Raw genomic sequence first — 27,999 nt, 5'->3', positions numbered from 1 at the left:
AGTTGAGGTTAGATGTTAAGAAAAATGTTCTCACTAGGAGGATAGTAAAATACTGGAACAGGTTACCCAGAAAAACCTCTATCCTTGCAGGTTTTTAAGACCTGGCTCGACAAAGCCCTACACTATGCTAGTGGAATCGAAGTGTAGTAGAGTTCCACCTTGCCAAGTTACCTCCCTTCTCAGGCACTTTCCCTGTGCTGGCAGTGCAGGAGTTAGCTGGGAGAGGAGCTGCCTCTATGTAAGGAAAAGGTTCTTCTACTTCAGAAGAGCTCCCTGTTGGCCAGTTCTGGTTAGGTTCATCCTTCCCTGAATTGCCTGAACAGTGCAAAAGGAACTAGGGCTCTGAGAAGGCAGCCTGCTATGATCCAGGTAGCAAGGTTCAGGGCCCTTGGAGTGAGTTGGATGCACACCGGCAGGTAACTACTAATGTACTGACCTAAGAGTGAGGCAGGTACAGTGGCCATTGGAGCACTTAGTTTTTTTGGCCTAAAGGTACAGTGTGAGGAGGATCACAGATATGGCCTGGAAATTCCAAACATCAAAAGCTCAAAGTAAATGTCCTGCTTTTTCCTTCAGAGGAAAATTGGGAAATTCTTTGCTTCAAAAATTGGGAAATTCTAATTTTTGAAAATGGTTTATTTTCTTTTTTTAAAAAGCCACGAACAGAATTGCATGGTTCTGTCTGAATGAAACCTTTTGGCTGATCTATGAAGCTGTTTTTAGATATTTTTTTTTTTTGTTTCACCAAGAAAACCAAAATATTGCCCCCAAATTAAATCTTCTTCTGGGTTTCCAGCTCAGCCAGCAAACTGAAACCTTAATGGGCATGTCTACATGTTCATTAATGCGCTTTAGGTAATGTGCACTGAATCTAGTACCTCCACTGTGAAGTACTAGAAAAAGGCACATTAGCCTTTTTTAATGTGCATTACCTAAAGAACATTTTTGTGAAGCTTTAATGAACATTAAAATAAGCTAATGCGCATTAAAGCACACATGTATTTGAGCATCATTTGCATCTAGACATGGGGTGAAAGACCAGCAAAGAGGATGAGAATGCATGGAAATAAGCAGGCAGTTTGAAGGAGGGCAAGGAAAGCAGATAACCAGGGAATCAAATCAGTATTAAAATGCTCCGAATGCTCAGGGGGGTTGCTCATCAACCCCCCTGAAAAGACTGAAAGTTATTCTTCTACATGTGGAGTTACCAAGCTGTAGCAAGAAGGAGTTTAGTTGCAGGTCACAAAGCTAGTAGGTGACATGCTAGGAAGAGAACATGAATACTCTGGATCCTGAGAAGAAGGGATAGTTTGTCATGCAGAATATTAACTGGCTATTGGCTGGAGACAGTCATTAAAAAAAGAAATAAAAGCTGATCTCACAAATTCAAAAGGGGCAGAGGACATGTGGATAACACAAAAGTCCCTGAGGCAAGGTAGCAGGCTGAAAAGGAAAAGAGCATGAACAGAAACTAAAAAAGCCCAAAGGAAATTTCTTGGTGCCAAGAAAAGGAATAGGAAGCACGCCCATTAGTTAAAGCCTGGGACTAGTAGCAGCTCTGGGTTCTGGTCCATGCTCTGGTGGAAGCTAGCTGGGTGAAGTTAGCTGAACTGCCTAACCAATCAGTTCCTTCATTTCACTCGCCCATCCAAAATAGAAGTAATACCTACTTCTCAGCAGGCAGCAGTAATTAATATTAGCAAAGGGCAGGAGACTCCCAGATGAAAGGCACTAGCAAAGTGCAAAGTATTATTATTTCTAATAAAGGCGAGGGAGTTCACTTGTAAGGAGAGCAAAAGGAGCTGGACGTATTAAACACAATAGGCTTAGGAAAGAAATACCAGAGGGAACAAATACGACATAAAAAATGGGGGCGTCGTTCAGGACCTTCTGTGGTTAAGGCCACGTGGCACCTTTCCAACTTAATTTCTTTATGCAAAATGACTCATTTTTGCATAGATTTGCATGTTGCTAACATGAGACGGCACTTAATTAACAGAACAAATTACGTCTCACTTAGATTTCAATTATTATCCCGAATTAGCTGGTAAGCAAGTATTCTTGCTCCTTATCTCTGTGCAGGCCTTTGTACCATGCTCATCACCAGGGTGTCCAAGCAACTCTTTTCATCCTCACTTGGATGCGGAGAATCTGGGTTGCAAACAGCTGTCTGGAGGGGGGAAGGAGGCTTTGTCTGAGGACTGTGAAGGGGGGAGGAAAGGCCTGAGCAGAAAACACAGCCATGGCTTCCTCGCATGATGGCTTCCAAATCACATCTCAGGGCATGTGTAGACGAAACGGGGGGGACGTGTGCACAACTCTTTAAAGCGGGTTAAATGCTTTTGCACTGCTTTAGCGGTGTTGGTGTTTGCATGTGTCGGCGGTGTACTGCGCATTACTTCCAGCCACCATAGCACATTCAGTGGCGTAATGCCGAATGACTTCGCCCTAAATCGAAGTGGTGTTTTTAAAAACCCACCGCTTCAATTTTGGGCCCCCGTTTTGTCTACACACTCACTACTACGTTAACTGGTCTAAACTAAGGCTTCAAGGCTGAGACTGCAATGAGGTGTGGGCTTCTAATTCCCTTAGGCTCTTCTGTAAATGCTAGGACTAGGCCCCCTTGTAGCCTGTTTAACAACCCAGTCACAAGACCATCCGGCCGGCTCCGTCTCTTCCGGCTCCGTTCTCTCGCATTCACTCATTCGCTTTCGTTGTGACCGACAGCGTGGGACCCATGGCAAAGCCTCGTATAATCTTGTTAAAAGCTGGCATACTTGACTTCCCAGACTGAAACCTGCGCTTGTCTCCTCAGGGAAACAAACGCTTTTAAAGAAGCTTTGGACTTGTAAAATGACTTAAACAACTATAACAGCCAGGCTAGTAGTCAAAGAATCGGTTTCCTACCTCCCACCAAAATGACTAGAATGGGGGGTTATGTTTTTATGTGCCCTTATACAAACCCATCTACAGCTTTATTTCTTTATTGCCGACACGTTCTCAAGGGAAGCCTATTTCTCTTTCAAGGAGCCGCGACTTTAGTAAGTCAAAGTATCCAATTGCTAAAGGAGGCTTTGCTTCACCTTTCATCATTGCGATCCTGCTGTGGAAGGCTAGCTGTTTTCAAAGGAGCAGCGAGGTGAAGGACAAAAACAAATGGCAATTATTCCGAGACTGCGAAGAGCTTGGAGACTGGTTTTCTCTCACATGCGAATTACGGTAAGAAAACAGAGTGGTCAATATGTTGCTAAGCAAAACACGATAGTGCTCAAGACACTAAATTCTGTGCTGCCTTTGTCTGCCGTACTGTGAGCTACAGTGAGGAAGACTGCCACGGTTTTGTTAGCTGGTTGCTAGGGAATATTGTCTGAGAACGTATCCACAGTCTGTACTGGTGTCGTACTTAAAAATACTCATTATTTCACGATTAATAAAAACGCTAATGCTGTTTCTGTCCTTACCATTCCTCTGAAATCAGCCTCTGAACTACCCCTTACTAACAGCTTGGCTACTTAGCTAAAATTGGAGACATCCCCCCCATCTGCTATTCAGCCTACGTTTATGCAGAATCTCTTAGCGATTACTGCTGGGTCCAAACTATAACCCATTTAGCTCTTGGTGTACTTCCCAGGCCCGAACAATATAAGAGTGTGAATATCATCCCCAGTGCTTCCAGAGATTCATATATAGAGCCGGAAGGGACCCAATGGATCATCGTATCTGACCCCTGCCCCGGCAGGAAAGAGGACCGAGGTCAGACGACCCCAGCCAGGTGACTGGCAAGCCTTCTCTTGAAGACCTCCGGGTTAGGTGACAGGACCACCTCTCTTGGAAGCCCATTCCAGATTCTGGCCACCCTTGCTGTAAAAAATTTCTTCCTAATGTGCAACCTAAATCTGCTCTCCTCTAGTCTGCACCCATTATTCTGAGATATACTGCTTATACTGTTAGCCTGTACCATTATGTATAAGAACAACTCTGCTGCATTAGAACTGGTCATGTGTTAACTCATCAATGGATTTTACTGAAAACAAAATCATTTGAATACCTTCAGAAGTCACCAAACAAGTGAAATTAAATGGCTGGTGGTAAGATTCAACTGGCATGGGGCTGGGCAGGGGGAATACTGCTGAATAAAAAACAAAACAAAAAACAAAAAAACATTCAACTTCATTCACAAGTTATCTATATCCTTCTCGGTCCTTCCTTGCCTTTGTTTGGTAAAAATTCTGGGATTAGTCTTAGCAGGATGCTTTACACCACTGCCTTGAGATGAAGGTTTTTAAGAACATAATTACACTGTGTTGATAAAATCTGTTCTGTAGCTTTGTTGTGATACAAGAAATAAATAATCTCGCTAAGCAGTGAATTCATTCTGGATCAGCAGTAGCTACTCAATGACCTTCACCAGCTTTTAGAGAATGAAACACCACCCCGGGCTTGCTTAAACATGAGATAGTGTAACATTTTTTACTTTTCCAGGGTAGGTAGGTGAAGTCTAAAGAGTGCAAGACACTTGCTTTTCACAGCCATGCCCTCCAATATCATACGGACTTTCACCAAGGTCTGAATTTCTTTTGGAATATAGAGACCTCACACAAGAACAAATCTCCTCCTGTGCAGCTTAATATCCTGTCTTCACTTGCATCTTTTGTACTGCCATTCTCTTTATCCTATACTTCAATTGCACATACCGTCTTCCCTTTATTGAGGGTTGCAGTTAATCACCTGGTCCCATAAAGTACCACATCAATTCTGTTGTGTGCATTCTCGGTGTCACAAATATAGCCAAGTACCTTGTGCCCAGAGACTCGGCAATAACACATCACCTTTATACAGCCTAGCAAAACTGTCATGAAAATTATGCCAACCCAAGAAAAGAATCTATTCAATCACTCTTTACCACGGTAGTGCTGGTAATGAAAAAATAAAATACCTGCGTCTTCCAGACTGATTCAAAAGAAAAAGAAAATCCCATTACTTTGAGCATAAGAGTGAGTACGATTTTGCATGGCTGCCTTTGCAAGGCTGCCTTTCCAAACCTTTCAAAAGCAGCAGCTGGCTTTTGCCTTCTTAGATTCCTAGTTTATTTTATGCCCACAAACTACCTGGATAATAAAGGGTCTATAAAATGTTGTGGGAAAACAGACTCCGTTTTTCTCTTAACGAACGCTGAATAATGTGCCCTTAAAACCATATTTATACAATCAGCTGAATCTTGATAGCACGAAACATCTCTTCGTAATGGGTCTTCCTATAACATTCATACCCTTTACTGTCATTGTAACTGTTTGGGCCCAAGTCTGTCTGTTCGCCCTATGTTTAAACAGTGTCAAGTACAGCAGGAATCCTGATCTCTCAGTCGCACTACAGCTGAGCCAAACTTTTTAAAGAAAGTTGTAAATTCTCCCCCCAAAGTGGTTTTGGTTGTTTCAAAGCTTTTCATAGATTTCATAGACATTAGGGCTGGAAGGGACCGCGGAAGATCATCGAGTCCAGCCCTTTGCCCCAGGGGCAGGAAGTCAGAAGGGGTCATAGTATTCCAGCAAGATAAACATCCAAATGTGTCTTGAAGGTGTTCAAAGTGGGTGCCTGAACCACCTCCGATGGCAGGCTGTTCCAGACCTTGGGGGCTCGGACAGTAAAGAAATTCTTCCTTATGTCCAGCCTGAAATGGTCGCAGAAGAGTTTGTGACCGTAGGGAAGTACAACTGGAAGGACCCTGTGGCCACGTCCCCACAAGAGGAAACGTGTGCTTTGCAGTGCCTGAAAAGCTTTTGAGGCACCACAAAATGCACACAGTCCATGTGATTTCATTGTCAGCGTGGGGCCAAAATACCAGGAAATCCCAGTATTTTAAAGAACTGTGGAGAAAAAAAATAGCATGATGCATGTGGCAACATGTGCTGCTCAAAACCGGAGTCTGGCTGGCCTGAACCACACTCTGGCTGCTGGCTAGCCTCCGTGAACTCAGATGACTGCTGCCACAGCCCTGGGAGGCCTCCAGGACCCCAGGTAAGGCTGCTGGGGCCAGCCCAGGTGCTGACTCCACCCTACCCCACCCCACCTGGGGCAATTTGCTGTATTCCAGAGCATGCATGCAGGGGGGCGTTCCCCGGGAACAACTAGCAGTGGCACAGATATGAGTCTCTGCTAGCTGTCCAGGGGGAAATACACATGCACGCTTGTGGGGACAAGCAGGGATGGCCCCATAAGGCCATCTTATACAGTCCACTGTTCAAGGCAGGACCATCCCTGCCTATACTGGCCTGGTCAAGCGTCTGTCCAACCTGCTCTTGAAAAATTCAAGGGACGGCGATTCCACAAGCTCTCTAGGTAGCTTGTACCAATGCTTGACCACCTTCCTGGTCAGAAAGATCTTTCTAATCTACAACCTAAATTTCTTCCTAATCTACAACCTAAATCTGCTGAAGTTTAAGGCCATTGAGGGATATCAATCCACATCTTATAACTACGGGCTATAATCCCAGAGTGACTGGACAAAAAGGGCTAATGACATAACTGCCTTGTTCTTGGGTAGTTTTGTGAATCTAGTTCTTCACTTCCTTTACTTTTCTTGCACACGCATGAAACAAGGCATTTCATGTAGTATAAATATGATTTTTTTCAGTTTTTGTTTTACCAATAAACATTAACTCCCCTCCTTCCCCCTTGCCCTCCTCCCCCAAAATAAAACACAACCAAATCCCAGAATACAAGTTTGATTTGATCCAAACAAAGTTTTTAAAATTTATTTTTGGGTCAACTACTGAACTGAAAAAACAGTTATTCACACTGATAAGCACCATATTACTATTACTGCTAGTGCTTTTTGATTGCATTTCAATTTCCATGGCTACTCAAAAATAAAGATTTCCAAGTTATGATTCCTTTTATCTATGGTCAATTCTGTCTAGTTTTCTAAGACTATGACAAAATTAAAGCCCAAATCAGACTTGTTTATATTTATGATGGTAACTTCATTCCCTGACGTCCCTGAGTGTAGTGAAACTCCTTGTGTGGCATGCTTTAAATCAGGGGCAGGCAATTATTTTGGCTGGAAGGCCACTTAATGAGTTTTGGGAAGCTGTCGAGGGCCGCATGGGTAGTCCCGCCCCCTCTCTGCTGCTGTCACCACTGCCTCTGGGCTGCCCCATGGGGCGATGGTGGCAGTGCAAGGGAGCCGCAGGGCAGCCCAGAGTGGGCTCTGGGCAGCTGCAGCAGGGAGCACTGAGCAGCGGTGAGGGGCCACCTTTCCCCCACTCGGAGCAGCAGTTTCTGTCTGGCCAGTGCTGCTGCCTCCACTGTTTAGCATGAGCAGGCAAGTCTGGAGCAGGCGCAGAGCCGGGCTGTGGTGTGGGTCCCCACTGGTCCAACAGTGGTGGCAAATGGAAGAAGCTGCCACTGCCTGGTCTGCTTAGAAAGACAGTCCAGCCATGGAGCCACCCCAACCCTGCTTGTGCTCATGGGACAGCAGGATGCGCCATGGTTGGACGGTGCCTCGACCAGGCAGGGCTGAGGTACCCGCTGTGAGCTGGACAAAGCCCCTCCATGGGCCGAATCTGGCCCAGAGGCTGTATTTTGCCCACTTTTGCTTCAAATGCTGCTCTCAGGATAAATACACTCACTACAGGCAGAAAAAATATGTATTACTTTATAAATTTGACTGTTGAAACTACAAAAGTAACTTTTAAAAGAAATGTGATATACTGCAAAGTACAAAATTAGTACATCCCTGTTTTTGCACTGAGCTTTGCATTCTCTTCATCAAAAAGCAACCTGAACGGATAAGGCTTCCACCCCACTCTCTGTTCTACTTAAAAATGTGGTTTAATTATGCATTTCCTCCTGGATACTAATGTTGTCTAGAGTATCTACTGTATATTCTGTAGAGCATCCCCCATATGTCTTTAGTGATAATCCATTCCAAAGAACCAGATCATTTTTTGAAATATGCTTAGGATGAAAACAAATTTCCCCCCCAAAATTGTTGGACAAAATACAAGAAAAATAAATGTCATTTTCCCTTCTAATTGTAATGTTACATGAATAGGTTGCTTTGTGGGGGCACAGTCAGCAATGACTTAACTTTCAAAGGTGATGAAGAATATGACAGCATCTTACAAATACCCAGAGCAATGCTGCAAAAATGCAAAATGAAGGGGAATCCCATGCATATTTCATATCACGGTACAGATTTTTGTGTTCTGGCATTCTTCCCCAGTTTTCATGCCTCCTAGGTAACTCTCAACAATTAGACATCCACGAGTTATTTCTCCTAGTCCCTTTCCAGCTCGTCAGGCCCTGAAGAAAGGAAATTCACTCAAAAATAATGACAGATTTCACAGCATCACTTAAAGCCCACCTGACTGCAGCTGCCTTGGAAACTTCTGAGTATGATCATTTATTTTGATTCAAGCCTGCATGAGCCTAATGCTGAACAGGGTCTGCCGGACAGAAGCACCGGGAACGAAGCAGAGTCAACTGATGTGTCATTCCAAATGCCATGAATCCAGTGCCAGAAGCTAAAGCTTAGGGCCTCACATTACGAGGGGCCTCTAAGCCAGCACCCGGGCCGCCAAGGGTTGGCTGCTGGATTGGAAGTGACTGCGGACCGGCAAACCGCGGCCCCGTAGAGCTGGGCGGACAGGCCGCGACTGCTCCTGCAGGGCCTGTGGCAGACACGGTTGAGGTTTGCACCCCCCTGCCCAGGGTGGGGAAGTAATTTTACCTGTGTTCAGGCTGTAAATTCTGGCTGTGGGGCTCTGCACACCGGTCCGCAGTTTGCTGGGCCGCAGCATGGAAAGGCTGGGAACCCCTAGCTTAGGGCTCCAGCATGTCATAGTCAGGCCCTGCATGAATTGGCTTTGGTTTAGGTCTGACCACATGTGTGAGTTAGGAGGATGAAGTAATGCACTGATGTTGCAATCACTGTGACTACTAGCCTCCACACCTGTGCCTGCTGGTACCTCAGTCTCCCACCCACTTCTTTCCTGGCTACCTGTTATCCCAACATAGCAAGTTGCCCTAAGTTCCTGAATCCAGGAATGGAGACTGGGTTTTATTTGCCCGTGCTGTACAGAACAATGGGGTTGTGCTCCTCAGGTGGGAGCTAGGGACTGGACAGTGATAAAAATAATAAATAAGAATTCCAAAGCAGTGCTTTCTCCTTCTCTTCAGAGAGATTTAAGCCACTTCATCAAGCATGACAAACAGTAGGAAGAGAAAAAGAAAGGAGAGACATAGCAAGGCACAGCAGAAGACAAAGCCACCAGGGCCATGGTCTGACAGAGCAACGAAGCATACATACGACTTTGGCCATGGGAACAGTTCCACTAAAACAAAAAAGAAGCACGGTTTACTTTACATGTGATGCTTCTTTAGTGAACAGATACCTCCTGACCGTTTTCTTCTCTAGGGGAATGACTGGGAGTAGAAGCAGTGCTCTTCCATTCACTAGCAGATGCCTTCCCAAAAGACACCCTTCAACAAGCCTGTTCAGCAGTTGCTTGGTAGCAGATGGGGGGAAGCTACGAATATCCATTTTCATCAGCATCTGTCCATCTGCAAACCTGCAATGTATCTTAGCAATAGCCAGCCCCTTCCTCCAGCTAGGAATCAGCACTCCAAACGGTGTTGGAAATCACAAACAAAAAAGGAGACATGGTGGTCCCCAGAATCCATGGAGAGAGAACAATAACTAAGAAACAACCGTAAATGAGGTATTTCCTTCTTTCCATTGTAAAAGCCATTAAACAGTTGGGGTCTGACTCCCATTTACACATCTGTGGCTGAAAAACGGCCCTCTGAATTCTGTTCCACAGCTTCTATCATTTATATATAAAATTCATGCCATGGATTGAGTTACTTTCCTTATAGCCATCCACCACATGGATCTATGTGGCTAACAAAGCCTGTGTCACATAACAGCATTAGAATATTTCATATGCACACTGGCTGGTGCTATTTGGGGACAATGGCCATTTGGAGTCATTTCTTAACACACAATCCACAGAAAACAAAATGCACTTGTTTTGTCTTTTCACGCCAAAAAAAGAAGGTGCCTATTTATTATGAAGTCACACTTGCTCTTAGGACAAGCTTTTATCTGGTAAACTGCCCTGCGGTTGTCTCTCTTATAGCATGAAGGAGACTGCCTCACTTAGATGATATTCCTTCTATTTTCTGTATGCGCAGGACACAGCGACAATATTTGCAGCTTGTATAAGAAGTAAACAGCCCAAACCTGAACTTAAAATCACGAAAGATCAATGCAGCATTTGCAACCTGCAATCTGCCGCATGAAATGTGATTTAGTTTGACTCGGTCTTAATTTTTCCTATTGACAAGGATTGTCTGATAAGTCCAGACTTGCTGTTATGGGTTATGCTTATAATTTGGACAATAGCAAAGCTGCCCGGTTGCGTGTGCCTGATAATTCCTCGGCCCCGACTAGCTCTGTAAACAAATTGAAAAAAGACAATAAGAAGATACATAAAATTACCTTCAGCTAAAGGAGATTGAATTGAGGCCGTGGTTTACTAAATCTGAGCATAAAGAAGGTTTCATTGTGTGAACTCTATGTTTATGAATTAATCCAAAATGCCATTCCACATTCACCTTTTTTTTACTGATTAATCCCTACATTCTGGTCCCTATACTGTAACACAAAAGTATACCCTAACTTACTTGATGGAGAATTAGTAGGGGGGTGGTGAGCTTCCTGGACAGCTCAGTCAGCTTGGTTTTTAGAGAGGCCTGATACCTGCAGTTTCCAATTGAACTGTGAACCAGTTGAGGCTACTTGGGGAGCGGACTGGCAAGCAAATATACCATTTTAATGGGTGGAATCTAGGGGCGACCACTCATTAGAGTGCTTCATTTGATCCACTCTTATTTTCTTATCTTGCACCCCTGTCCTGCAATATGTAAAGTTATACAATGCTAACTTAACCCTGATTTTTTCAGGGATGAACTGACCCAGTTTCGCTTCTATTTACCCGAGGCCAGACAAAACAGTTACAGCAGACTCAGCTGAAGGGCAGTAAATCGCTCCCAGAAAACAAAGTAAAAAAAAAGACTCATAATTCACTGGGAGAGAGTGCATGGCTGCCCATATAAAACCATGAACTACCAGGAATCAATTTACTGGGACCAAATTCTGTGTTTGTTTACAGTGCTGTAAACTTGGAGTAACTGCATGAAGGTCAATAGAGTCAATGACTTAGTTGGAGCTACTTCCTCCAGGTTGATAGTGGAGTAGCTAAGAACAGAATTTTGCCCCTTTTGGAAAAAAGGAAAAGAAAAGGATTTTTTTTAAAATGGTAGTATATTTTTCCTTTATTTTACTGGAATCATTTGATTTTTGGTCAGCTCACTAGAAAAACACAGAACTGATAAGCACTATAATTTATTTCACCGTTGGGTTCTACAGATTCAACAAAATTTTGTCTTGTATTAAATGGTGGTGAAACACACAGAAACCTACTGAAATCAATAACCCTGAGAAAGAAAGCTATCAGAAATCAGCCTTATTTATTTGTTTTTGCTCATTACATGAGAGATTTTAGTGCTGTAATTATCATTATCAGTACCAAAACACCTGCTGGTTCAAGCTGATGCTTCCATTAACACACTGTGCTACTTCACTAGTTTCCTGTTGGTAATCCAAAATCAAATTACTTCCTGTCTGAAAATTATTGTAAGTTGTGGGTGCTAAGTGTGTATCATCTATGTGTATCATCTTCTAGGCTCTTCTTTACAGAAAGGGGGAAAAAAATCAATAGCCATTTTAGCATTTTGCTTAATAAGTGTTTACAAGGCTCTGATTACCATCTAGCTGTCTGAGAACACCCTCACAGTGTGATGTGGGTTTCCATTCCCAAAGGATGCTTGTATTGTGTGCGCGTTAAAGCAGAAAGGTATTTGCAAGTTCAACACTGCAGAGCAAAACAGTTTAAAGAGAGGACTGAGCCAGCCTGCCTGTCCTCTGCTCTAACAATGTCAGGAAAATTGTTCTGACTGCATCAATTACTAATGGGATGCTAGATTTTTTCCCTGTAGAAATCAACACTAAAATGCAAATCCGCTGGTAGGGAGCTAAAATCATTTCTCTTCTTAACCATGAGCTTGAAGAAAGATTTAGAAGGGGCATGGCTGCCTAAACTAGTAAATGACCCAGGAGGCACAGCATGGTAAAGGTAACCATGGAGGCCCAACTCCTCCACCAAGCCGTCCACTTCCCAGGTTGCTTCTGGCAGCATGTCTCCCTAGAAAGTCATGAGCTCCAAGCAGTTCCTACTGATTTGTGACCAAGAAGAAGGTTCACTGAGCAGACAGTGCTTATCCAGGAGACAATCTCTTATTTGGGTAATCCTGTTGGGATTACATACACACCACACATGGCTGTCTGCCATGTAATGCCAGTAACCTACCTATAAAGAGATCTTACCTGGAAAGGGGGAGGAGACAGAGGAGAATGCCTGCAGTATTTATGTAATGCAGTTAAAAAAGGTTTAAAATATATATACAGGCAGTCCTCGACTTACAACATTTAAAAATTGACCACGTTTCAACTTTCTGATGTCAGTTTCGACTTACAACGCTTGATCCGATGTGACACCACGCCAGCGAACAAGTTTGCTGTGTCTCACATCTCCCTGGAGAACATCTGTCCAAACCTGCTTGGACACTTGCTTTAGGGAAGCAGACAAGGCTCCAGAAAGACTTGCAGCTGAGACTCCTGAGAAGACTCCAGCCAAGGACCCTTCAAAAAGTCCAGCAAAGTCACCTCAAAGAAGTCCTTCCAAATCAACATAATTGCTATTTACAATATAAATACATTAATGTAGCTATATTACTCATCTATAATTGATCAAGTACAAAATTCTGGGATTATTTTTGGTGAAAACAGGGTATCAGGTCTTGGTTCAGGAACCAATCCCCCATTTATAACATTGTTGCTTATGAGAAAATTGGTTCTGAGTTATGTTTCGACTCTTAAGATGTGGTCTTCAGGAACCAATTGTGTCGTAAGTCCGTGGACTGCCTGTATACGTATATACATACATATATATACATACATATATATAATTTATTTATTTTTTTACAAGAGTGGGGGAAACCTTAATTACTGTTGGGATTGAGTCTGCATCAAACACATCAAGGCATGTCATTGTCTTAAATGAGTACCATGGTCTACCACATCCAGATGTTTAAAAACTACAGGCAAAGGTCAAGATGCATACTTGGGAATCTCTCAGACATCTCTGCAGAACTTTAAGCTGCCAGCTCAAAGCAGAAAGAGACAAAAACAGGAGACAAAAGGACCAGAGATTGATTTGGGGAAGATGCAAGGCTCTGCCTAGGATGGGCAGAAAAGATGCTGTAAATCACATGTTAAGAGGAATTAATGTGCCTAAACTGGTACAAGTCATGGCCTAGGGCAGCAGACAGCAACTATTTCAAGTCATAACCCATCTCTGGTCCAATGTGGGCTGGGGGGCTTGGGGGCTTGGGTGGTGCTTCAGCAGCAGGGGGCTTTCTTTGCACCTGCATTGGGCCAGGCAGATGGGAGCTATGCCTGTGCCACCACTGCTTCTCCCAGCCAGGGCACGAGCACAGTTTCCAGCCAGTGGGGGCTGCACCAAGGCTGGTCAGCTGGAAGTGGCTCCACAGCCTGGATCCAACCTGCGGGTCACATGTTGCTGACCCTTGGCCTAGGGTTATGGCAGCAACCTTTACTTGATCATATGCTTTCTTATACTTTCCTTACCAAAGCAGGTAAGGCTTTTTGCTGTTCCAACCAGAACTGAATTTGACTCTCAAAACTGGGTGCCATTGTTATACAAACAATCCCCAATATTAAAAGATAGACAGAGTCAGTGCCAAAGCTGCATGGGGAAGCAGAGGTTCCTACGCGTTTGAACAGTTATCACTCTAGTGCAGTCCAACTGAGGACAATATACGTGAGCTGAGGATCTGTCCCAAAGCCTCAAACAGGAAGGGGCTTCCACAGAAGTAAAAGCATCTTTTTAAGTTTCCTTCGAGTGTTTGGAAGAGGTGTTTCTTAGCCTTCAGATGGTAATACAATGATATTGGAAGCACCATACCCTGCTGGCCCTATTCCCACTGTGGCCTGTTATCGGTTTTTATTGGTGCAGGTGAGTTATGTCCTATGTTTGGTACCTACATCTGAGCAGGGTTGGAGGCTATATTGCTGTAGCTCTTCCCATATCTTCTTAAAGGGATGTATCTTTATTAAAAAGGGCAAATCCTGTCGACAGTGATGTTGCCACCACCATTAACATCACTTCCATTCACTAAGTGACTGAGAAAAGCCAAGTGAGCAGTACTGTGCACTTTGATGGTTCTTTTCTCACCCCTCGCAGCTTGCCTGTCGTTTTCACCTCTGAAGTACAGAGTGAAGTTGTCTGCTATATTTGGGAAGCTGCTGTGGTTTGATCACATCAGAAGCAGAATGTGCGGTCAAAGTGACAGTTAGTCAATGGATGGCATCGTCCCCAACTTGTTATCTGTCTAGGGCCTGGTATGATCAATGTTTCTGTGCTTAGTTTCAAAACATTTAAGCCAGAGCTAAATGCAAAGCAGTTCCCATGGAGGACATTTCTTTCTCCACTGCAAGCTCATGTCAAAGTGGGCTCCATTCCTACACACCAAAGCAGCTCCTTTGAGTGACTGTTGAAAGTAAACAAAATATTTTAATTTATTCTCTTTGGTTAAATATTTATAACCTAGTGGGGGAAAAAAACATTCAGGTAACACAGGATCAATTCTGAGTTTATACTTCAAACCTCATAAAGAATAGAACAGCCAGGCCGGAAAATAGTTAGAAAAATGTATTTGCTTTCATTTATGTAAATCAGTGATATTGCTGATATTATTTTTTTCCTTGCTTAATGTATGCAGCACTGAGCAAGGAAAAAGGCAGGGCAGAGTGAATAGGGAGGGAAAAAAATCCCTGAATATTTGCTCAAATTGGAAAATGAATTTTGATTTGCTGTGTTTACAATCTTTTTGTATTCATGCTCTGTTAACACTTGAGCACTTGAGCTTTACCATTATGAATATTCTCTCACACACACTCAAAATATGCTCAAATATTTGCAAAAAGCACATTCAGAATTGTATTGCTTAACCAATTAACCATTCAGACTAGGCTAGTTAATTATATAGGCATCCAATCTGGTGCTGGCAGGCAACAGAAACAGCATATCACAGATAACTTAACTTATGCAGGGCCTCATTTTGCAAATATTTCTCCCATTATCTTTATTCAGATGACCAGCCCATTGAAGACAATGAGTCTACTAACCTGAGCAGTTAAGACTACTAAACCAGCTAATGTTGAAAAATGGTTGGGTGTGTCCTTAAGGCCTGATCTTGGTAGGTGCTCTGTGCCACCATTCAACTCCCATTCAAATCTTTGAGAGTTGACGGTCCATTGAACTTGTATCAACTTGCATCCGGATTAGAATGAGGCAATAAATTGCACACACGGAGCCAAAATATGTCTTTCATTTGTTTCACACAGATGTTTGTGAAGGGACCTTATAGAATAACGTGGACTAGTCTAGATGATTTGAGGGAGCTCTTTCTTCCCTTTAGAGAATCCCTGCAATTTTTACACAATAAAGTTGTTGCTCCAAGGCCTGCCATAATTGGCCAGCAAAAACATCAAGGTTTATGTCAACTTTGACCATTCCAGCTTATGGCTTTTCCATTTCATATCGTGGAAATTCTTTCTGTCCCACTTCTGAGATACAGCAGAGTCCTCCGCTGCATTCTGGATGGTCTCAAGGTGAAATAACATTGATTAAAGATGTTTTATTGAATTTGAAGGGAGACAGTAATTGCTATTGATCACCTTGTTAAATGCAGCTGGCCTACAAATCAATGCCAAAAGATATATGATTTGATGTGAAGGAGACAGATATCATTTCAGAGTGATCTGAATGGCAGTGGGGCAAGTTCCATGCCTGCCGCTTGCCTGTACTGTGGATAGGTTTGGGCGATCAGATTTTGAAAATGGGAAAGTGGGGGTTTGCCATACGGGCACTGGCTGTCAGGGCATGGGGTGGGAAGAACCCACATACTGTGCCGTTGCTGTGGGTGTCGTGGAGGGGCACTCAGAATAGCTTTTAAGCTGAGGTGAACGGTCTTCTCTGGTAGCTCACTCCAAATGTCCATCTTCTGCTTTTGGGGCAACGGGCTTTGCAGAATTCTTGGTGGCTGTCACATAAGCTTGGACTTCACTGCATCTGCTTGACTTTTGTCAAACTTATTACAATAAAATGAATTTTCCTGCAGATGACAGAAAGTTTAAGGTCAGGGTTGGATACGATGACTCATTCCATGGATCTTACTGAAAAGTGCTACTTATATCACAAGATAAAGGCATCAGAATTTGACCCCATGGCTGAGGCAGGGGCCCCGTGTTCTGGGTACCAGCAGGAGATGGGTCCCCAAAATGGTCAGCCTCTACAGAAGAACGAGAGTCATCTCTGCAGAGGCCATGAGCCTCCAAACTGCCTTGTGGCTTTTGCAAAAGCTGCTTTCCCACTGGTATTTTTGATTGCTGCTGTCTCCCACATGCCACATCTAGGCATGGCTCAAACTGCTATGTAGGAACCATCACAAATCTGAAATCTTCATGGGAATCAGGGGCAGGAGATAGGATCATGCTGTAGAGCACAGCCTTCCCCAAAACTACCCTGCTTGATATAGGCCACCTGCTTGAGGGCTGAGCTATAAAGGGGAAACATGCCAAGGAGACAGTACTTATTCCTCTGCATCTTAGAGACACTTGGTTTCTATTTGTCATGGAAATGAGAGGGTGGGCATCACCTGGTCCATGAAGAGTAAAAAAAAAAAAAAAAAAAAATTCTCATCTGCTTTTTGCTTTATTTTAATTAAATATTAATTGCGAAAACTTACTTCGTTACCCACAGACAATATCCGGCAGAAATGAAAAAAGTTAATCTTCCATGCTTTTCAGGAAGGGAATAATAAAGACTGATTTTCTTGTGTGAAAGCTCTTAGGCAAATAATAATAAAAAAAATTTGTACAGATGCTACACAATTCAAATTTGCTTAGCTAAGGGCATTTCAAGTAACAAATTAAAAAGTGTAAACTGCATGTTAATGTAGTGGACAATTTTTGTTTTTTGCTTTTCATTAACTTGCGGATCTGAGCAAACTACAATTTAAAAAGTTTTGAATGATAACAATCATGTGTCCCTGGTAGAAAGCCGGATCTAAAGCCAAGTGAAATCACAGAGAATCTTTTCCTCAAGGGTGTTTGCATCCAACAAAACACTTGGTATCCAAAGATCTGAAAATGATTTGCCAACAATTATAGAAAATTCACAGCCTTCTCAGGAAGTCAGTATTATGACACCTTCTTTATTTTTATTGATACACACACACACACACACACCTCTATGAGACAGACCATGAGGTATAAAGGCCAAAATGTTCAGAAAGGAATGCCTAAAATTAGGCAGACACCTCAAAAGGAGGTTACCAAAGCTGGAGGAAGCTGCCAATAGCTAACACCTCTGAAAATAAACCCACTGACTGAGCTAAGCAAGCATGACTGCCTGCATTTAAACACCTTAAGCTTAACAACACTGGCCATAATGGCTTGGCAACAATCCATGAAAGGTGTCAGAAATGAAACCTGGGAGTCTAGACCAGGGGCAGGCAATTATTTTGGGCGGAGGCCTGCTTACCTAGTTTTGGCAGGCAGTCGAGGACTGCATGGGTAGCCCCACCCCTTGACAGGTGCCCCGCCCCCTGGTCACCTTCTTGGGACCAATGGCTCAAGGCCAGCACTGGTGGGGCCCAGAGCAGGGCACAGGCCGGCAAGGGTCTGTGGAGCCAGGCTGGGCTGCACCAGCAGGGAGGAGGGAGCTGGTCTGCTCCATAGAGCCCCTGCTGGCTGGGACCCTACACTCCTGCCACACTGCCCTGGGCCCAGGACACTGGTGCAGGTCCTGTGCACCCACTGGCACTCAGTGCCCCCCAGCCCCACAGTATAGGCAGGGACAGCGGCTCAGCCCCGACTCCCTGCTCACCAGCAGAGAAGCTGGTGCTGAGCGCAGGGAAATGCAGCCCCTCGCCTGCCCCATGGCCAGTGTCCTGTGTTGCAGGCACTCGCAGCCCACGCGGGGCTGTCTGGAGCAGGCACAAGCAGCCTCATGCAGGCTGCAGGTGGCTGCATCGTGGGGTGCTGGTTATGGGGTAGGCGAGGGGCCACTGCCAGCCTGGGAGTGGGGCCAGGTTACAAGGTGGTGCTGAGCACAGGGCGGGAGGGGGAGAAAGCAGCCCCTCCCAGCTCCATGCCTGGCACCCCCTGCTGCAGCTGCTCACGGCCTGCTTGGTGCTGCCTGTGACTGCTCCAGACAGCCCTGTGCAGGCTGCGAGTGCCTGTAGCATGGGGCTCAAGCCATGGGGCGGGTGAGGGGCTGCTTTTCTCTATGCAGGGAAGGAGCACAGGGAAAAGCTGAGCATGGGGGGGAAGCAGCCTCTCCCCACCCCATGCCCGGCACTCTGTGCTGCAGGTGCTTGCAGCCCACGTGGGGCTGTCCGGAGAGGGCACAGGCAGCCCCACGAGGGCTGCAAGCAGCTTCAGTGCGGGGTGCCGGGCATGGGTGAGGAGGGGCCACTTCCCCCCGGGTTCCTTCCCTGTTCGGGGTCCCCCCCACCCCCACTTACCTGAGCTTCCTGTGCCAGGTCAGCCACATGCTCCCAGCCCACAAACCCCTGCTGGGGCTTCTGTCTGGGGGGCAGGGCCGGGCAGGCCCCACTACTGTTGGAGCCCACCAGGCTTCCCCTGGGTCCTACTCCCCTTGGTTCCTGTCATTTTTGACAGGAACCAAAGGTAGAGAAATATTAATTTTCTAAATTTTTTTTAGGGGCCCCACAGGCCGGATAGAAAGGCCTTGCGGGCCGGATCTGACCCACAGGCCATATTTCGCCCACCTCGGTCTAGACTAGTGTCCTGTTTGCACCGCCACCTTACAATCGTCAAGAAACTTTAGTTCACCAAAATTAGCTTCTCAAGTGTAAAAATAAAATAATAAAAAAAAATGACCAGAAGTTTACTGTCTAACTCTTCCAGAATACATGTTATTAAATGGGTCAAATTTTAAATACTTTGCCACTGCATATGGGTCCTAAGGTTGGTGGCTTTCCAATAACTAAATAGTTAGAAATAATTTCCAGGTGATAACTAACACCTGAAACCAGTGATTCACAACTGTGGCACTCTGGGGTACCATGAGATCCTTTTAAGGGTGCTGCAGGGTGCTTGCTACACAATCACAGCACTGGTAAATGTGCAAACACTTATATAATTCACAGGATAAACCAGAGATTTCAAATAGGAACCCATAGCATCACAACCATTCTGATCTGTTGTCGGCTTTCTAAGTTATTTTCAAGAGAATAATTGCTCTCTCATTTTTCTGTAGTAAAAAAATGAGTGAAAACTAAGAGCTAGTGTTTTCAAGGGGAGTCTTTAGTCAAACTGGGGGTGCCTTCAAGCTACAAAGGTAGAGAACCACTGCCTGAAACCCATGAAGGAGAGACAATGGAAAGGAATTTCATATATAAAGAAAGGACCACAGCCAAAGAATTACCTTGCATGCTAATTAAATGAATCGTGTTGCATATTAATTCAAATTTAGGAACTAACTCTAATTCAACCACAGTAGCAAATCAGCTTTCATTTTCAAAGGCTTTTAAGTGATCCACTTTAATGGGCATGGGTACTTAAAAAAGTACATTTTAAGGTCAGCTATTTGCTGAAAACGCAGTTAGAATGTATATTCAGTTACAATATTTCAAATTCTGAACATATCACTGAGTTGCAAGAGTTATTCACAATCGTGTAAAAGAAATAATACAGGGCTTCCGGATCAACCATGACTTCTATGAAAGAGACTGAAGGATGAGCTTCCTGGCGTTCCCTCTGAACACCCCCTCTTCCCCCATCAGGACTGATGGATAAATGCCACAGTTTAGACTCTCAGCTATAGAGGTTGAGAACACAGGCACTTGATTCATTTCACCAAGACTTATTTCCTATCACTTGAACTGTTCTCTCAGCTCCCCTTAGCCCCTTCTGGTAACAACATAAGTGAATATAACTTTCTTCTGCCCACTGACCTTACATTTCCCTCACCAAGACAACAGCATTTCCCTTCTACGTTGCCTGGAGCATTTTTGCAAGGTCAGAAAGACTTAATATACTGATAGCGTGCATAAAGGGATGAACCTAGTTTGAATTATTGCATCTCTTCACGCTTCACTGGATCTGCAAACCTGATGGAAACAAATCAAAACCGGTATGCTGGGAATACAGTACTATACTTCCTCAAAAACATGAAAAGAGGACAAAGTCAGCAAGAGATGCACGGGGACTTTGAATATTTACCATCCTGCTGAGGCTGCTGTACTGTTAATGTGTAGGGTGACCATATTATTTGGAAGGAAACCTGGGCTGGGGGGTGCCCCACACACACACACACACACACACGCGCACGCATGCACATCTCCCCTTCCTCCCTCGACTCTGTGGAGCTCAGCAGGGTAGGACCGAGGTCTGCGGCCAGGCTCCATCCCCTGTGTGCAGAGGCTGGACCCGGCTGGGAGCAGTTCTGTGCAGTGCACCCTGGACTCTACCAGCCGCTACTGCGTGGCCAGACGGCACCTCTCCCCTACCACTGGCAGCTGCCTGGGGCCAACACATGCAGTCTAGGCCTTGGCAACAGCCTCAGCACAGGGCATGAGGATGCCAGAGCAGATGGCCATCCCAGCCTGCCCCACATGGGTGCCTTAGCCCCGGCCCTGGCCCCCTCCCCCGGTCCAACCTGCTCTGGCCAATCTCCGCCCCAGGCAGGAGGGGTGGTGCTCAGCCCAGCCTGCCCCACCAGCCTCGAGCTGCTGCTCAAGAGGAGCCAGGTCAGGCACGTGCAGGCAGGGTGGTGCCACCAATCTGCGACTTTTGCTTCAATTTTAGCCAACCGGCCAGGATGCCAGGACAGCCTATGAAATCTGGGACCGTCCTAGCCAAATCAGGATGTACGGTCACCTTATTAATGTATAAAAGTACTGTAATAGAAGTTGTTCATATAAATAAGCAGCAGGTAGATTCTAGAGCAGAAGAATTGCAATTAAGTATTCGTATCTGCCAACAGAGAGCATAGCCATCACCTTAGGTTGACTTTTTAATGAGAAATCTTGCATGTTCAGCTCGGGATTCCTGTCTCTGTAGGGTCAGAAGAACTAAAGCATATGGAAGAATAAAACTGGTATGGCTGTTTCTTTTCTGAAGTTCTTTGTTAATGTGGGGAGCTAGTAACTTTTGTTAACATTAACTGAAAGTAGCCTTAATTATTATACAAATAGTTCTAGGTGAGGTATACACAAGACCTACAAGTATGGGGAGATTTAACATCTTAAGTAAAAGCTGTCAACATGGATGGCACTAAGAACTGTATCTACTTATTTTGCTAAAATATTGCCTATATTCATTTCATAGTGTTAGACAACATGGAAAGTGCTCTCTGAAAGGGCAGTAAACTTCAGTGCAGAGCACAAATGAACCTCTCTCTCTAAGTAACTGAGTTGGAAATTAGCGGTGATCATAGATGTATATTGTAAGGTTTAACATGGCTGTGAATAATGAAGCACTGCTCGTGTTTTGATAAACGTCAGAGGTGTAAATGGGCCTGAGAAAGAAGGAGGGGGAAAGCATTTGTACTGGCTCACACTTTTGAAATATTCCATTAGTAATTCAATAGAACCAGGACTGCTCCAACTCTCAGAGGACCAAGTAAAATTCAATTTAAAAAAATGAAGCGTATGGTTCTGCTGTCTCTTCAAGGATTTAAGTTTATAGCGCAGAGCTATATCCTGGGTATTTGTCATTAAAGATAATCAGCCTGGCGCAGTTTTTCTTCCATCTTGTGTTATTTTATTAACTCCTCTGTAATAACAGTTACTACTGTAAAACAAGGTGCACTATTAATTATTAGCCCTGAATTTCATTTTCTAAGTGGAGTTGTTTTAGAAGGAGCACGGTGGAAGGATAGGGAAAAATGACTCAGACACTGAAGTCAATTGTTACCTCCGAGCACATACACTTAGATTGCTTTCCTTTGATGCTGCTGCCAAATTCATTCACAAGCGTATATAAAAAAAAAGGTCATGACATTTAGAATAACAGTAGTCTGGAAATTAAATGTTCCTTTACATTTTTAATTTCTGAAAGTAATTTATTATGGAATAATATTTTAATATGATTGAATGGATGTGTAAAGATTAATGCAAACTGTGTTTAAACTGGAAGTTCACAAGCACATATATTTAACCTTGTTGTATAATAGGCATAAAAAAGTTAATGCAGGAGCTCAAGGACCTAAATTTCCATTTTGCTGGAAGCCCTTGCACTGAGAGTCTCTAGTATTTTTCCACTGATATTCCTGGTAAGGTATCAGCTCTCCATCTTTTTCTCCTTAACATTACGCTCATGTCTGACTGGATTTCACAAAACCACTGTCTAATAAGGGATGGAACTAGGGTACGATCTTTCAGGTTGAAAAAAACCTGCTGATCCAAGAATTTTTCTACTGTGTATATCAATTCAGCAGGATAATGCTAATTACACACTTACGCTATATAAGGGAAACGAAAATGGGGGCCTTTTATACAAGAGTTTCTTCAAAGAAAGATAATATCTTGGAAAAAGCAAAGACGACTTCTTGATATGACTAGGGATGGGGGAAATAAAACAGTAACAATCAACCAGAACCTTAACTGATAACTCAGACTGAGGCCTTTTGGAGGTTTGAAAACATGCATTCATCTAGAGAAAACAAAAGTTCAGTTTTTTTGCACTCTGCTGATTTTGTGACCAGACAGACTGTGTCATGGCCATGTAGATCTCTCAGCTGTCTGCTTGAATACAACTCAGGGAATAGTCCTTCAAAAACACATAACTGTCGGTTGAGGTTAAAAGATAACCTTCAGGAAATGTAACAGTACTCAGATTTACTTTTTTTGGGATCAGTAGTTAAAAAGTAATATAATCACATGAACCTGAGTGGGTCTGACTAACCTCCAGCCAAGAATTTGGGTAGGGGGACAATGCAAACTTTTTTTTTTTTTTTTTAATTAATTCTACTGAAGTTGCAGACACAGACTGATATATGGGTTTTAGTAACATTCCTAGGGAAAACCTGTGGGAGCTCTTTGCTTAAAGATTGAGAGCACCTCAATGTTTGGTCTAAGATTCTTGTACATGCAAGAGGCCAAGTGCAAAGGTCATGTCAAGAGCCCGAGTATAAGTCAGTCCAAGGAAGACTTAATTGGTATATAACAGGCATGTTGACGGGTTCAGAAGAACACGTAAGATACACAAACTTAGCCCGTACCCTTTGACATTTGATCATTTGAGCTTTGGAGCCAAATTCTTTTGGGGGTATATATCTAATAAAGTCCATGGAGCTTAGCCTCCTAACCATTTATGGACATGCTCTGGGTGGGGGGAAGGGGAGAGGAGCTGCTCTAATTAAATCGCCTGGAGAGCCACGTGTATCAGCATCCCCGTGCTGAAAAAATGGGTGTGGGGGCACTTTAAATAAAGCTCATTGAATGACCTTTAGTTAAGGCATTGATGCCACCATTTTTCAGAGCAGGGACGCTGATACACGTGATGCTGGAGTGCAGTAATGATCACATTCCAGCAGACTTGATTAATCTGTAACAGCGCGTCGGAGCAGCCTCTTTGCATGTTGCCCAGGAGGCGCCCAGGAGTTTATAAACACATGGCCAGATTCTGCCCCCATTTTGCTTATCGAATGCACAACGAAGGTCTGTGTATCGAGTGGCTGCAGAATCAGGAACCTCGGACAGTAAAGACCAGCAGTGTAGGCAGCTATGACTGGCAAGGCACCACCTAGAGTGTCATCTCTACTAGCTAATTTTCAGAGCTCATGTCAGCTTAAGAGGAAAGCATCTGTTTAACCTCTCACCCAAAGATATCGTGATCTAGTAGCAGCTGTCACAGAGTACTGTATAATCTTTCATTCAAATTATGATGCCAGTGGTGACTCTCATGGAGAATTCTGCCTGTGTCTTTAGCTGGAGCAAATTTTTCATGTCCCTTCAGGACCTGTTTTTTTGCGAATGTACAAAGGGCATGCTTACAATACTAAACAACTGCTCAGCAAATTACATAAGACTGGGCAGGGTCAAAAGCTGGCCTACGCAGAAAACATGACTTCAGCACTTATGCCCACAAACCAATGGGTGTCGACACAGCAAAATTTAGCATTTACACACAAATATCTTGCCTGAACCAGGCTTAACCAGAGAGCCAGAAGACGCCCTTTGTTCTTACCACTATCTCCAATTCACCAGTTCAAATGCAGGAGCACCATGAAGCTCAAATTTGCCATCAGGAAGCACCATCCAGGAAAGCAGTTGCACTGGGTCACCCAATCCCAAAAGATAATGCTTTGCATGGTGCAGTTAAAAAAAAAAAGGAGTCAAAACAAGAGCCTGGGCTTCAGAATATGTCCATCCTGTCAACTTGGATTGATCAAGATAAGGGTTATTAGAATTTTTTGGTTGTTTGAATGAAATTGAAAGCCTAAAATGTCACTGACGATTTATTAATTTGATACTACATTTGATAAGGGCAACAAAGAGGTCATATAGGGAGCAGATTATGAAAAGAAAAGTATGTGGGTGGGTGTGTCTGAGTGAGAGTGAAATTGTGAATAGACAATTTATCATGAAAAGATACCAACCGCCTTGTAAAGTAATATTAAAGCCATACACAATATTACAGACCCTTGCTATCGAAACTTCTTCCTCTAAGTTTGATCATCTAAGTCATATTGATGACTTCCAGAAGAGGGAACAATGCTAGACTGTCAAAATCCTAGCTAGAGAATGTTGCTTCTCTGTTCTAGATGGAAAATAAATCTTTCTAGATCATTTCATTTTTATTTTACAATATTGAAAGAATGTCGACACATTAAAAAACCCTTCACAAATAGGAATTTTATTAAGGAGTGCAATTCCAGTGAAATGACACCAGTTTTATGTGACAAATTCTATAGTGTTTGGAAACAAAACTCCCACTGACTTCAAACAGGGTCAGCCTGGGTAAGAGAAAATACTTTAGGATCTGATTGTCTGGCATTTTTCTTGAGGAAATGTTGGGGTGGAATGGATATAGTGAGGATACATCTTGGTGATATATAGTGGGCATGTCTACATGAGAAGCTAACTGCACAGAAGCCTAATAATACTGCACGTCACACCATAAACAGTGCTAATACGCTACTGCACAGTATTATTAGGCTCCTGTGCAGTAGTGTGCAGTAATTTAGTACTTGAACTTAATGCACACTAACTGTGGTGCATTAATGAACGTGTAGACATGCCCACTGAGATCTAATACTACCAGGTCTCATGCATATAAACCCAGCAAAGCCAAGCTGCTCTATATCACACGAGCTCTTGTTGTGAGAAGCATGGAAGCTCTAATGCTGGTCCTGCTGTGGCCACTTCTCAGTGGTTTTTCAGAGGTGTGGTATGAATAGAGCATCAAGAGTCCAAAATCTAGTATCTACCATACAGGTGCATGAACCACGTCTGGGTTCCTTGTTAGCGATCACAGCAAAGGCACTATGGGTTAGAGAGACCTTATCTAGACTATGCATTGGCCCCTTCCTGTTCCACAGTTACAAAGATGGTTTCAAATTCTTTTTGCAAGTGCAACTTTCCTTCATACTAGGTCGTTTCTAGGTGGCTCAGGATTGTTACCATGGGTAAATAGAGGGCTTAATTAGCTCGTGCGGATCCCTTCAAACCTACATACAGATCTCACATAAGCAGTCAGAGGAGAGGAGATTCTTCCTGGTTTTTTATCTATGGGTATTCAGTATCAGTCTTTTATTCTACTGGAATATCATCCGCCAAACTTCAAATGCTTGCTTCCACATTCAATACTTCATACCTCTTTTCTGAATATATCAATATAACTCACTCAGCAACTAGTACTGCTAGGAAGGGAGATTGTCTTTAGAAAGCAATAGTCTCACATAGTTTATCATTTTTATATCTTCAAATAAGATTGGCCAATGTTTTAACTTAATATTTTTAGTATTTTCACTCAACAATAAGATCGGCTACAGCACAATTCCCCAACAGTAGCCACAATGTGGGTGTTAGTTTTACTGCAGCTAAGATTTTTGAAGTTTCACTTAGAAAGCAACTTAGAATTTGTAGTGATTATTCATGAACTAGTAAACTAACTAACTTCCTTAACACTTCCTCAAACAAGAACTTTGTCCAAAATGCTTCAGATAAGCAAACTTCTTTCCTGAGATTTCCAGAAAGCCAAGAAATAAACAGAAAATCAGAAAATCAGACAATGGCTGAACTCACCTGCCTTCTCAGCCTTGTGCTTTGGACGGTCCTGTCCTGGAAGGCACGGGCAGGGCCCCTCACATCGTGCTGAGATAGTTTTGCCAGAAGTACATGCGTGGAACTCCAGCTTGCACTGTAATTGCAAGAAAGAAAGAACGGGCATTCAGCACTTCAAAGGAAGCATATAGCCTCTGAAGCCAATAGATGAAGTCCTGCAGTATGGAGACTTCACTGCTCCTGTGAGGGAGTTTTAGTAATTCATTTTACATTTCATGAAAATTACTGCAGATTCCCTTACTTGTTGTTTAAAATTACTATCCACAAACACTGAGTAACCATCCAGCCTGTAATCCAACCCAGAAATGGAATAACTTTATTAGACAAGCAAGTTTTAAATATCATAAAGTACTTTTCTCTATTCCCTTCAAAACTTCCCTGGAAACTTGCACTGATGGGGTTATAGGTTGTCTTTGGCTAGGGACAGAAATTACACATGAACTGGTATAAGTGATCAGAAACCAGTTCAAATCTGTAACACAACAGAAGTTCAGTGCACGTAAACCACTTTTAAAATGGCCACAACTGGTTTAAGATAAACCTGGATGATACAGTGTCAGACTTACCTGATTTAGCTTTGATAGATTCATTTAACTTCTGTCCCAGATCCCCTCCAGATTCAAGTTAACTCACAGTCTGCCAGCATCCCAGGATGCTTTGCACTTCCTCTGCAAGCCCCCCTTTGCGGGTGGGCGGGCTAGTGCCAGTGTTCCCGCTAAGCTGTGTGTCGTGCACGGCCATGCAGGCGCACCTGGCTGCATGGCATGAGTGCACCAGCACGGCTACGCAGTTAGAGGGAACGCTGGTTAGTGCTCCCTGCCCTCCGCTCCCCGCCCCCTGCCCCCACACTTCTGACCTGGGCTACTGCAGGCATGTGGCCGCATTTCTGGAATCAAAAGTGAATGTCTGTTCACTTGCTTAGTGGTTCAATCTATGCAGCTTAGATGAACTTGGAAAGACAGAACCAATTCAGCCTCAGGCTTTTTGGCTATCTGCATTTAGCCTTTAAGGTCAAAATTCAATTTCTTTAGGGCAAGGAGACTTGTTCAAGATTTGGCATTAAGTGGGGGAAGATGGAGAAATTATTGTTCCAAAAAATAGATGCGCCCTTGCTCTATCATAATAATGAAAAAAGTCCAATTCTTGCTTTTGGGGCCATTAAAAGAGTAATAGGGCAGGGGTTGTATTGTATTTTACTCCATGAACACATACTATATTTCATGAGTGATTTCCTTCTAAGAGAGTGTCTTTACTATTGTCCTCCCTCTGTAGTTTTTTTTTTTTTGAGGATATGTTGAGCATGGCATCAGGAAGAAGTGTCCTGTCACACGCACAATATACCTCACTGGGAGGAGGTATGAGGAAAAGGCCTCAAATTTATCAGACAGCACTACTGCTGGAGGGAAGGGCGGGGGGGGGGTGTTGATTACTTTATTAAAGTTACAAATAAGCAACTTTGGAAAGCAGAAA

The 27,999-nt window shown here is 43.6% G+C and overlaps 1 protein-coding gene across 2 annotated transcripts in view; it reads right to left on the bottom strand.

Annotated features, from left to right (window-relative positions):
- Positions 1-27,999, bottom strand: part of SPOCK1 (SPARC/osteonectin, cwcv and kazal like domains proteoglycan 1) — a 495,139-nt gene that overhangs the window by 77,385 nt on the left and 389,755 nt on the right. For both annotated transcript variants that reach the window (XM_019535134.1, XM_019535135.1), the window contains one exon: positions 26,491-26,605. In XM_019535134.1, coding sequence (XP_019390679.1) covers positions 26,491-26,605 — 115 coding nt within the window. The remainder of the gene's footprint in view (positions 1-26,490; positions 26,606-27,999) is intronic.

The sequence above is a fragment of the Crocodylus porosus genome, unplaced genomic scaffold (genome assembly GCF_001723895.1).
Source record: "Crocodylus porosus isolate Cpor-Errol unplaced genomic scaffold, CroPor_comp1, whole genome shotgun sequence".
NCBI classification, from domain to species: domain Eukaryota; kingdom Metazoa; phylum Chordata; order Crocodylia; family Crocodylidae; genus Crocodylus; species Crocodylus porosus.
This window is presented reverse-complemented; position numbering and strand designations above follow the sequence as displayed.